The 12,955-nt window shown below is 50.9% G+C and overlaps 1 protein-coding gene across 1 annotated transcript in view; it reads right to left on the reverse strand.

Moving 5' to 3' along the window:
* Positions 1-4,387: 4,387 nt before the first annotated feature.
* The window catches only part of LOC111519913 (sialic acid-binding Ig-like lectin 10), a 27,937-nt gene continuing 19,369 nt past the window's right edge, over positions 4,388-12,955 (reverse strand). The window contains exons 7-9 of the mRNA XM_026448394.1: positions 5,650-5,789; positions 4,579-4,664; positions 4,388-4,489 (exon numbers count right to left, since the gene is read on the reverse strand). Of these exons, the coding sequence (XP_026304179.1) occupies positions 4,388-4,489; positions 4,579-4,664; positions 5,650-5,789 (328 nt within the window). The remainder of the gene's footprint in view (positions 4,490-4,578; positions 4,665-5,649; positions 5,790-12,955) is intronic.

Here is a 12,955-nt window from a genome sequence, read left to right on the forward strand (position 1 = left end):
GGATCTGAGGGCACTGCAGCAGTGCAGAGATGGGCTGAATCTAAACATGTTTCTATTGCACCCTCTCAGGCACATAATGCCAGTAAGAACTGTTCTGTCCGCCAGCAAGAGAGACAGAAACTGCAGATGGCTATGGGGCAGATTCCCTGGTGGGAAGGTTCCGAGCACAGCTGGCAAGTGAGGCTGATGCTGGTAGCCCTGGGGGGCTACAAATGGGTCTTGACAGGAATAGACACTGACTCTGGGCTGGCCTTTGCTTACCCAGTGGAAGATGCAAATGCTCAGAGTGCTGTAAAAGAATCAGAACAGAATATATTACACACATTTGCATAGGCTGCCGTCATTTCTTCCAACCAAGGAACACACTGTCCAGCCCATAATGTCCAGCAATGGGCAGAGAGCTGTCCTCCTTTGGGTAATAATTTGATCAAGAAGTGGAATGAGCAATTAAAACATTGGTTGTCTAAAACAGAGAAGATAAAAGCATGAAGAATGTACCCATAATTTTTTTAAAATGTACCCATAAAAATTAAAAAAAAAAAAAAAACAGGAAGATCTGGCTTACACGCCTTCCTGAGTGTGTGCTCACACTCAACCTGATGGGACTAGAGGAGGGTCACCACTAGACTTTCCTGTTTTCTGGTTGACCTGGGAAAGTGGGGGTGGGGAGAATGCTGGTGTGGCTGTGCAATTCTTGCCAAGTTGCTATAATGACTATGTATTTTTTTCTTTCTTCCAGATATAACCTCATTTTTTTCCCCTACCTGAGGCAGTGGTACTAGTAAAACCAACCCAATTGTCCCATAGAAGTGGTATTCACTGTTTTGTATTTTTGAGGCAGGGTCTGGCTCTGTCACCCAGGCTGGAGTGCAGTGGTGCAAACCTGGCTTATTTCAGCCTCCATCTCCTGGGCTCAAGTGATCCTCCTACTTTAGCTTCCTGCATATCCTACAGATGTGTGCCAGCACGCCTGGCAAGTTTTAAACTTTTTTTTGTAGAGACAGGGTCATGCTATGTTGGCCAGGCTGATCTCAAACTCCTGGCCTCAGGCAATCCTCCTGCCTTGGCCTCCGGAAGTGCTGGGACTACAGGTGTGAGTGAGCCACCTCACCCACTGAGTTTTCAAATAAACCTAGAAAGTGACCCTTTTGGTGTTAAAACTTGAAATTTACATTTGTCTCACTTGAGTTCTTTCCTTTGGAAGCTGATCTTCAGGCAAGGGACTGAAACTCACCAGATTATACCACCCAGACAAAGAGAGACTAAATCTCTCATTTCTCATGATTGCTTCCTTACTCCTCCCTAATTGCTGTTTTTCATTTCTTCACCACTATATAAACCCCCCAGTTTTAGTCAGTCAGAGGTGGATTTGAGGCTACTTTCCCATTCTCCTTGGCTTCAGCACCCGATTAAAATCTTCTTCCCCAGCAACCCTTATTGTCTCGGGTTGGTTTTCTGTGCATCTAGCAATGGGAACTAGACTAAACCCTTGGCATGTTGGTAACACTAGGATGAGAACCAGGTCTTGAACCTACAAGTGCTGAAAGCAAGGATGATTCCTAAGTAAAAAAAAATGCAGCTATGTTCTTTGTTTGTTGTCACTTTTTTTTTTTTTTTTTTTGAGACAGAGTCTCACTCTGTCGCCCAGGCTGGGGTACAGTGGCCGGATCTCAGCTCACTGCAAACTCCGCCTCCTGGGTTTACGCCATTCTCCTGCCTCAGCCTCCCAAGTAGCTGGGACTACAGGCGCCCGCCACCTCGCCCGGCTAGTTTTTTGTATTTTTTTTAGTAGAGATGGGGTTTCACCGTGTTCGCCAGGATGGTCTCGATCTCCTGACCTCGTGATCCGCCCGTCTCGGCCTCCCAAAGTGCTGGGATTACAGGCTTGAGCCACCGCGCCCGGCGAGAACTGAATTTCTTGTGTTTATAAGCTATGGTGTTTTGTTGTGGTAGTCCACACCGAGGCCTCCAGATCCCATCACGGTGGGGGTGAAGTTTCAACATAAAAACGATGGGAAGACACAGACATCCAGTCCATAGCAGCGGCCTAACCAGCTCTCAGAATCACATAACCCGCTTCCATGCAATAAGCCTTTGTATAAGGATCTCATTCTGTTTCCCTGATGGAACCCTGATGGATACAAACAAGAGGACCCATGTAATGTGCTTAGAACATGGCCTGGCACAGACACAGGCTGCCATCACCGTGCCCTTAACCCCGCGCTGGTTACCGAATAAACATTAACTCATCTGTGCCTCACAGTGGTCCACGGTCTGTTATACCCCCATTTTGCAGATGAAAGCTGGGGTTAGGGAACATGGGAGTGGCCCACACTCAGGGCCAGAGCTGGGATCTAAACACAGGTGGCGCAGCTCCATTGTCCAGGGGGCCACCACAGAAGTTCATGATCCCATGGCCCCCATCCTCTGCAGTGTCCCGCGGTTGGGGTGATCCCCCTGGGAGAGGAAGGGATGGTGGCAGCCCTATCCACAGCCATTCTCCAAACCTAGCAGGGTACAGGGCACACAGAGAGTTAACCATCTGTGCATGGAATTGAGAGAGAGGGAGAAACAGAGACAGAGAGACTAGACTTTGAGGGTCAATGGGAGGGAGAGCCTAGACCTGCTCCTTGAGCCAGCAAAGCCTGGAGTGGCTGCATGGCCCCAGACGGTTCCCTTCCACAGTCTGCACTCTGGAATGGGGAGAAGAGAGCCTGATGTGATCCCGATGGACCTTGCTCCTAAGAGCAGGCAGGAGAGGGCAGGAGCACCTCAGATCTGGCTTTGTCCCCAGGTTGTGAGATTCTGGAAGGACCCTCCCCTTTCTGAACTTCAACTTCTTTGTGGGTAAGGGCAGGGGGATAGCGTCTGCCTCAGAAGGTAGGAATGTAACCTTAGGGAGGCTTCTCAGCCTCTCTGGGCCTCAGTTTCCTCCTCTGTAAAATGGGCATGGTAATGGGACCGATTCCACAGGGTCTTTGGCTTAGGTGAATGAAGGCCTGTGAGGGCTTGGGCCACCCTCAGTCCTCAGTCCACCCTCAGGGGAAAGAGTTCAGCCCAATATCCACTTCTTGGGAGATGATTCCACTTTCCAATCTCTGGAAATTGTGGAACGGCTGGGTTCGTTTATCTGTGGAACGGCTGGGTCCCTGCTGCGCTCACCCCTCAGCCCACCCAGAGGGATGCCACAATTTTCCTGGTCAGCCTCCTAGTCCCCACGACCCTTCAATTGGTGGGGCATCAGGACTGAAGTCAAACTCAGGGACATTGTCACCACCGTGCGTGTGCTTCAGAGAGGAGGGGAAGTTGACCCCCATCAGGTACCAGCTCCTCCTTCACTTCTGAGGGTGAGCAGGGCAACGTTTGAGGCATGTTTGCAAGGAGCTTCACCCAGGCCCAGCCTGTGGTCCCTTGCCTGGCTCCGTTCTCACCGTTGTCCGCCTCCTGCCCTAGAAATGCTGCTTGCTCTGCCCTTGCTGGAGTGCTCTGACCCCCAGCGCCATGCCTCCTGCCTTCAATCTTGCAGCTTTCTGTGCCTGGCGGTGCCATCACCTCTCCCTGCATGCCTGCTGGGCTCCGGTAGCAACACTCAGCTCCCCAAGCGGGGTCAAGCCCTCCCTCCCTCAATGCCAGCTCCTCCTCCCCTCCCCTCTGCCCATGCTTCTTGGGACACAGCCCTGGCCCTGCTCCAAGGGCTGTAGCAACCTGGAGGTCCTTACGGGTAGGACCTGGGTCTGACTCCTCTTTGTCCCCAGCCCAGGGCCCGGCACATGGGAGGCCTCCGGGGATTTGTGGCCACGAGTGAACACCTGGGATGTTTTTCTCTACCTAGAAACCCCTCCTTACTCTTCCACACCCAAGCTTCCTCCCAGAACCTGGGGATTCTGGTTGCCCTGGGCAAAGCGTCTGCGTTCTGAGCCCCGCCTGCTGTGGGCAGGGAGGGTGTTCAGGTAGCAGGAGTCCCCTCCACATCTCTGCCTCTGATCCGAGTTTGCAAATGGGAGGCGTCATCAGGGCTTTTCTTTGACCCACGCGGCGCTGCCTCTGAAAAACATGTTCTCAATTGCTAATGTGCTGGAATCAAGACATTTCACACTGAAATCGAGATCTCTGGATTCTCCTCAAAAAACAAACAAACAAAAAAATACGAAGAGCTAGCTGTAGTCAGCCCGTGTTCCTGACCTGTGGAGAGCGGGTAGGGGAGATGGAGAGAGTTCCGCCACAGCCAGCCGCCGCCTTCAGGAGGGGCAGTTGCTTTCAAGGCAGACGAGGCCCCCATTAGGTCAACTGTGCCCCTCTTGTTCCCTGCCTGGTGGGTGTGAGCATTTGAGTTTGCAACCTCTGCACTAGAGTCTCATAAAGTCAGGAGAAAATGTCCAGGACAGGGTCAGCTGCTGCAGTGGGGGGCAAGGGTCCCGGGTTCAGGAGTCCTGAGCAGTGCGTAGCCTTGCGGTGTGGCCCGAAGCACGGTGAGCCTCAGTTTCTCTGTCTGCGTGCAGATGTGCAGAGGCTGGGGCCTCATGGTTCCCAGTGCCCCTGTGGATGTGTTTTTGGGGGTTCCTCCGGGTTTCAAGCCACCTTCCCGTCGTGCTGAGCACGCTTCAGTTTCTCTCTCTGAAGAAGGCTGAGGCTGGGTTGGATCCACTCTGGGCTCACAGCGGCCCCTGTGGGCGGCAGCAGCCTGTTTCCTGGTGCTGCCTGCCTGGCGTGTCCCTGTGTGTTTTGTTTCTGCTCCTGTCAGCTTGGCTGCTGGGGTGGCGTGTCCCTCGGCAGGTGTCAGGTGTTAGGCGTGTTCCCTACATTGGCTAACATGAGGGCTGGCGCTGGGGAGGCCCCGGGGCAGGTTCCCCGAGGAAATGGGAGGAAATGGGTGAGAGCCGGGCGTCGGCCTCCGGGTCTGGAGTCTGGGATGGAGTCGCTGCTGGCATCGGCAGGTCTGTGCAGCTCTGCCTGGGCCAGGTTTCCACGTCCCGGGCCGAGTGCCGTGATCCGTCTTGGAGTCTACACTCGTCAGTCTCTCCAGATCCCTAGACTTCGGGAGAACCAGACTCGGCTGCTCCGCTGCCTCCGGCAAGCCCAGTCCCCTCTCTGAGTACCCAACACGGGGGAATCCAAGCAGCCTCTTTAAGCCTCTGTTATGGGTGGAAATGTGAATCCATCCCACCCCCCATCATTCATATGTTGACATCCTAACCCCTAGTGACTCAGAATGTGACTGTATTGGAGACAGGGTCTTCACACAGGTGATTAAGGTTAAATGACGTCACATGGTGGGCCTGAGTTCAATGACTCGTGTCCTTACAAGGGAAGGAAATTAGGACTCAGGCACACGCAGAGGGACGACACAGGGAGAAGAGGGCATCTGCGGGCCAAGGAGAGAGGCCTCAGAAGGAAGCTTGGCTGTTGGCACCTTGACCTGGGAATTACAGTCTCCAGAGGGGGAGAAAATCAGTATCTGCCGTTCAAGCCAGCCAGTGTGTGGCACTTTGTTCTGGCAAATGTAGCATCTGGTATGTGGGGGCGAGGGGGCCTGGGACTCTCCGTCCTGACCAAGTGCCTCCTGGTGGTTCTGCCAGGTGATGGGTTTGGGGACCCTGGCCTGCGGCCCTGTCGTTTGACGACCTGCCTGTGACTGTGTCAGGGACTTACCTCCAGCCCGGTCTAATGGGATGTCAGCTTCAGGCACTTTGGGTACTTCTGGTTCCTCCAGCAGCTCTGGTTTCTTAAGGGTCAGGCCTTCTTTGGTCTTGGGACTCTGATGTTCCTCCCACCAGGTAAGCATCTTCATTCTAAGGCAGGAAGCCCTGTGGTGAGTGCTGTGCTCAGTCCCTGCCCCGTCCAGTTCCCAGAAGGAGCCCTGGGCTGGGCCCAGAACACCAGCTTCCTCCAATTGCTGGTTCTGTGACCAGCGCAGCCCCACCCCACCCCATCAAGTGGGGATAAGAACCTCTATTCTCTTGGTGTGGACCCTCTCCCAAGCCCCTTTCTGGGCCTCCTGGAATTCACTCTGTGCCCCAGAGCTGCCCAGCTCCTCTCCTGCTCACAGACCTCCATGGCTCCCCAGTTCCCCCAGGACACAGCCCAGCCCTTCAGCCTGGTGGCCCTTCATGTCTGGTCCATTCCTGCTTCTCTTGCTGTCCTCTGATGTCTCCATATATACTTTTTAGTTTTGGACAGGTCTTTTTTTGCACCTTTCTTCCTTCTTCTAATATTTCTGGCTCATGTCTGCATGTCCGTGCCCGGCACACCGCCTTGGTCTTTCTGACAGCTGTGTTGTTCTGTTGTGTGGATGTCCCATGGATTATATAACTGGTCCCCTTCCTTTCTTGCTCTGGCAGCTGCAGGGGACGCCTGCTGGTCCCCGGCTGGCGGCTCTGTCCTTCTGCCCCACGTCCCCTGCAGAGCAGCCTGAGCGAACTTTAAAGAGCGGATCTGTTCCTCCCCAGATGGAGATCCTTCCATTGTTTCTTTCTGCATTCAGACAATAAGATTCAAACGTCCATTTCCTGTCTGAAAACACTCGCTCTACAAAAACATCCGAAAATACCGATGGGGCTGAGGTTGTAAGGACGTCGGAGACTGAAGATCAGAGGCCACGCATCAAATGAGGGCCGGCTGCACACCGCTGGGTCGCGGGGGAGGGGGGCTTGCTGTTCTAATAACCAAGGGACTTGGTTTAAATGGTCCGGTGACAGCAGACAACAAGGCCTTGGGTCCATACTAGGTAGGGACCTGGATATGACACCCCCACATCAAGGGGTGCACTAGAAAAAAAAGTCTAGTCATTGGTCGAGGGAATGACAAGGAAGCATGTCTATTTCAGCCTGGGCTTTGGGTTGCAGAAAACCTTTTTTTATTTCTCTTAGAAGCTGAGGCCTCCATTTACAGAGATTTGCATCAGAGAGCAACAAAGTGAGCAAGGAACACAAATAGCCCCCAGTTTGTTACGCTGTTGGGCAACTCACACAAAACTCATTTTGGAGGGACTCGCCCACCACGTTGTCCACATACGATTTTCGCAGGTAAAGTACCCACTAAGGAGCAGTTCACCTTCCAGGATGACCAAGCATGAGAGGAAACAGCCCTCCACAAGGGAAGATGAAACCTAGACCTCTCACCAGAGCCCCTGAGGCTCTGCCCGCAGGTTGGCCTCTCTCAAGCGCTCCCTAAGCTCTCAGCTCATCCGCCCTGCTGAACTCTTGGACTCCTAAACCTCTGCAATCTCAGCCTAGAACTGCGGCTCCCTCGGTCTGCGTAGCTGCCTATACTCCTTTAGGTCTCAGAGCAAGTACCTAACGGCTGCTTCCTATCCCCTCCCCTTGCCAAACTCTCCCAGCTCCCCATTTCCCTCCAGGCACTTCCCAACATTTATCCCTACATATCTGTATATGTCCTCCTTCGGTGTCCACCTCCCTGAGGCCTGGCTTGCTCTACGATATTGTCAGAGGTATGTGAACCAGAGCAACTCCATCTTGAATAGCAGCTGGGTAAAATAAGGCTGAGACCTACTCGGCTGCATTCCCAGACAGTGAAGGCATTCTAAGTCACAGGATGAGACAGGAGGTCAGCACAAAATAGAGGTCATAAAGACCTTGCTGATAAAACAGGTTGCAGTAAAGAAGCCAGCCAAAACCCACCCAAACCAAGATGGTGACGAGAGTGACCTCTGGTCATCCTCACTGCTACACTCCCACCAGCGCCATGGCAGGTTACAGATCTCATGGCAACAACAGGAAGTTACCGTATATGGTCTAAAAAGGGGAGGCATGAATAATCCACCCCTTGTTTAGCATGTCATCAAGAAATAACCATAAAAACGGGCAACGGGCGGGCCTCGGGGTTGCCCTGTCTATGGAGTAGTCATTCTTTTTCTTTTTTTTTTTTTTGTTGCCCAGGCTGGAGTGCAGTGGCCGGATCAACTCTGGCAACTCTGTTGCCCAGGCTGGAGTGCAGTGGCCGGATCTCGGCTCACTGCAAGCTCCGCCTCCCGGGTTTACACCATTCTCCTGCCTCAGCCTCCGAGTAGCCTCCGAGGGCGCCCGCCACCTCGCCCGGCTAATTTTTTGTATTTTTAGTAGAGACGGGGTTTCACCGTGTTAGCCAGGATGGTCTCCATCTCCTGACCTCGTGATCCACCCGCCTTGGCCTCCCAAAGTGCTGGGATTACAGGCGTGAGTCACCGCGCCCGGCCCGAGTAGTCATTCTTTTATTCCTTTACTTTCTTAATAAACTTGCTTTCACTTTACGGACTCGCCCTGAATTCCTTCTTGTGCGAGATCCAAGAACTCTCTCTTGGGGTCTAGATCCGGACCTCTTTCCTGTAACAGTATGACCTGGCATGTAGAATTTGCTCAGTAAATTTCTGTTGAGTTAAGGTATGGAGAAAGGCTTTGCATCACACATCTCCGTTGCATTCGTGTGCAGCATGTGCACTGTTATAAAGGCCATTTGCATGTTTTGCATACTGTAAAAAATTATGAATGAGGCCAAAGCATACAAATCCAGACATGCAGGAAAATAGCAAAATATTGAAACAGCCTCGTGAGATGGTTTGAATTCAAGATTATTATTGCAACTTATTGTTTCTTTTCTTTTTTTGAGAGACAAGGTCCTACTGTGTCATCCAGGCTGAAGTGCAGTGGTGTGATTACAGCTCTTTGCAGCCTCTACCTCCTGGGCTGAAGCCATCTTCCCATCTCAGCCTCCTGAGCAGCTGGGACTATATATAGCAGCATGTGCCACCGTGCTCAGCTAATTTTTGTATTTTTTTTGTAGAGATGGGGTCTCATTATGTTTCCCAGGCTGGTCTCAAACTCCTGGGCTCAAGCGATCCTCCTGCCTTGGGCTCCCAAAGTGCTAGGAATACAGGCATAAGTCAATGCATTCAGCCCCATTTTTTTTTTTAAGATAGAGTCTTGCTGTTGCCCAGCCTGGAGTGCAGTGGCACAATCTTGGCTCACTTCAACCTCCACCTCCCGGGTTCAAGCAATTCTCCTGTCTCAGACTATTAAGTAGCTGGGATTACAGGCACATGCCACCACACCTGGCTAATTTTTGTATTTTTAGTAGAGACGGGGTTTCACCATGTTGGCCAAGATGGTCTCGAACTCTTGACCTCACGATTTGCCCGCCTCGGCCTCCCAAAGTGTTGGGATTACAGGTGTGAGCCACCGTGTCCGGCCGCCATTTTGTTTTATTGTAGGTTTTCCTCCCATTCACAACCCGCTCCTATGCTTGTACTGGATTTGCTTGGACACACTGTGACTCTCCTCCTGCCCTCCCAAGGCCCCCAATGTCTGCCTCCTGAGGGAACTTGGCACAGCTCAGCTCCAGAGCCACCAGCCCGCCTGCAGGGGACACCTCCACACCTGTGGCCCAATCTACTGCCCCCATGCCTTCTGCTCAGCCCTCCGGCTGGGGCGCCACCACCACACTCTCCTGTCCTGGACTCTCCAGCCATCTTCTGCTGTGTTTGGCCCTTCCTACCTCCTGCACCCCACTCTTCCCAGATGCCTTCCTTCTCCTTCCCCAGGACACCACCTCCGAAGCCTTCTCCCCATTGAGAGCGACCCTGCCTCTGGCCTGATTCTCCAGGAGGCCTGGAGCCCACATCTGTGTTCTTCTGTTTTAGAACCCTCATCCTCTGAAGAAAGAGTCTCTTTCTGCTACTTTGAGCCTCTGGCTATTGGGCCAGAACATTCCCTTCCTCTCCTCATTTCTGTCACTGGCAACCCGCTAGGCCAGGCCTCTGTATTCCCAGAGGATTTTTATGCTTGACTCTCGTCTTTTTGGTCATCACCAAATGCCTGGTTTGTGAATGAAAGCATTTTGGACTCTCCATGCTAGCCCAATTCAAGTGAACTCAAGTGACACCACAGGGAGCATCCAGCTGGGCCCTGACCAAATTCCTAATCTAGGAAATCATGAAAAATACTAAAATGATTATTGTTTGAAGCCACCGTATTTTGGGGGATTGCTATGGTCTGCATGTTTACATCCTCCACTCAAATTCACATGTTGAAATCCTAACCCTCAAGGTGACTGTATTTGGAGGTGGGGCCTTTGGGAGGTGACTAGTTCATGAGGATGGAACCCTCCTGAATGAGACAAGAGCCTTTATAAAAGAGACCTCAGCGAGATCCCCTAGTCCCTTCCACCAAGTGGGGACACAGTGAGAAGATGTCCTCTATAAGGAAGAGAGCCCTCACCAGACACTGAACCTGCTGGCACCCAGGCCTTGGACTTCCTAGCTTCCAGAACTGTGAGAAATAAATCTCTGTTGTGCACAAAACACCCAATCTATGGCATTTTGTGGTAGCAGCCCAGACAGACTAAGACAGGGGTAGAGACATAGCAAGAGATGATCAGAACTGTTACCTTTCTCTTTGAGCTGGTTGAGTTCAGCCCTTATAACTCACAACTGGAAGAGACCTGATGAATGCAACTGTTTCCTTTAACTACCAAGGGTTATCTCCCAAAAACTTTTCCACTTATGAAAATGCAAATTCCAATACTTCATGATCTGCCTAGTTCTTCTACCCATCCAGTATTTTTGTGCTCCCCTTCCAACTGTTCCCATTATATAATATCACAGGTGGAAGCTCCAATCCCAAGACCCTATATTTTCTAGAGTCTATGCAGACTCTCTCAGTTTCTCTTCCTTTCCTTCCCTCCCCACCCCACTAGGTACAGTGGCTCCTCAGTTAAAGTGCTCTCTCCTTCCAGCCTCCTCACTTCCCCATCTCCCACCTCCCCACTCCATCACCCTTCCTAGCATCTTGTCCATGAATACTCAAACCTAGCCCAATGCCATCATCTACTCCTTTTTTTCTGCTATGGTCTGAATGTTTGTGTTCCTCCAAAATTCTTCTGTTGAAACCAAATCTCCAGTGTTTTGGTATTTGGAGCTGGGGCCTTTGGGGAGTGATTAGGTCAGGACTGTGTGGCCCTCATGAATGGGATTATAGTGCCATTATAAAGGGACCCCAGATAACTCCTGTTCCCTCTACACCATGTGAGGACACAACCAGAAGGTGCTGTCTGTGAACCAGGAAGCAGGCCCTCACCAGACACCGAATCTTCTGGTGCCTTGATCCTGAACTTCCCAGCCTTCAGAACTGTGAGAAGTGTATTTCTTTTGTTTATAAGCCACCCAGTCTATGGATTCTGTTATAGTAGCCTGAATGGACTAAGACGTCTTCCAGTGACCACTGTCGGGAGGAGATGTCACATAGCAATGATGCTTGGCACCATTAATGATACTAATCTCCAGCAACCATTGGGCCTTTGCTACTGCTCAGTGGTTGGTCTCCTTGTCCTTATACAGATCCTGCTCATTCTCCCCAGTGGCTACTCCAACCACCCTAACACATCATGCCTCTTCTCAATCCCCCACAGATCCCCCATGCTCCCACCCATGTCATTTTCAGCAGATGGCCTTGCCATGCTTCCCTTGTTATGAAAATAAGCCACTGGGTGTGAGGGCCTCACCCCACCAACCCCAATCCTAAATGCTGTCTAAAGGTGCACAAGAGAAAGAACACTTGCCACTGGATTTTGAGAATAACGTTGAGAATAAGGATCACTGGTTGCTTTAGACAATGTCATTTCAGTGGCCTGGTGCTGGGGAGCAAGCGGAAGAGTGTGATGAGAATCAGGAAGTGGTGTAAGGTATTTTTCCAAAAGAATATTGGATAGTACATAGAGGAAGCCTGTGGGGCTGAGGCGGGAGAGATTTGTGCCAGCAAAGGAAGAATGATTGAACATTTAAGAGCCAGAAGGGATGATTGATGGAGTACAGCTCCTAAGGCAGTGGAGGAGAAGGATTCCCAAGCAGAGGAGGTGAGGTTTACCTTGGACAGGAGGAAGGAAGCCTCTTTACCTGAAAAAGGCAGGGAGTACATCACTCAATGTCAATGGTAATGATGTCGTATGTGTTGGGGAGCTGATATTTTTCCTCAGAAGTAGGTAAACCCTATTGCTGAACGTGATGGGATGAGATAAGAGATTGGGGGAAAGAGGGAAGCACCTGGCATATTGACAGAGTGTGAAGTGGGAGGGGGTAGATTAGAGGCAAGCTAAAGGATTTCTGGGCAGTACTGATCCCATACCTCTGCTCCAAGGATGGAGACAGTGAAAGAGTAGGGTTCTCTTAGCATCTGCCTCATACAGACCTCTAACCTAGTACTTGTTTACTTGACTCCCTCTCTCTGGAAAATACAGGACACAGGGTAAGAGGGGAAACAGATGAAAAAGTTTGACAAACATTAGATGAAAGCCCTATAATGAAAACAGAGAGCAGAGACAATACAAACAATGGTTAAGAATCTTCCCAGAACTGATGAAAGACACCGAAGCATAGACTGAAGAGGCCAAATAAATATCAATAATGACAAATTTAAAAAGATGATATCCACACTCAGTCACATCAAAGTAGAAGTGTTAGTGCTAATACCCAAAAGTCCAGGAGACCTACAGGAGTCCTGAAAAGACACCTGGCCCTGGAGAGAGGCCCAGGGAAGTTTTCCAGAGCGTGTGATGGAAGGGCTGTAGGCTGAATTGTAAATGATGAATAAATGTCAGCCAGGTGTGAGAGGGGAGCAGGGGTAGAAGATGAAATGCAGAGGAGAGGGAGTATTGGGCAGAAGTCAAACTGTCAGCAAAGCTGCAGGACAAGAAACGCATGTGTCAGAGACAAATAGGCAAGCTGGTGTTATGAAAGTGTAAAGTGTGAGGCCAATCAGAAATGTCAGCGACAAAGAGGTCTTAAAGGCGGAGACAGATAAGGAGAGATCATTTTCAAAGGAGCAGCAGATGAGAGTCACAGATGACTTTTCTTCTGTGACAATAGAAGCAAGATATAGTGGAACATGGAATAGTTCAAGATACTGAAAGAAAATGCCTGCCAATACAGCATTCCAAACTTGGCAAATACACCTTTTTTTTTTTTTTTTTT

Source organism: Piliocolobus tephrosceles, chromosome 21 (genome assembly GCF_002776525.5).
Source record: "Piliocolobus tephrosceles isolate RC106 chromosome 21, ASM277652v3, whole genome shotgun sequence".
NCBI lineage: Eukaryota > Metazoa > Chordata > Mammalia > Primates > Cercopithecidae > Piliocolobus > Piliocolobus tephrosceles.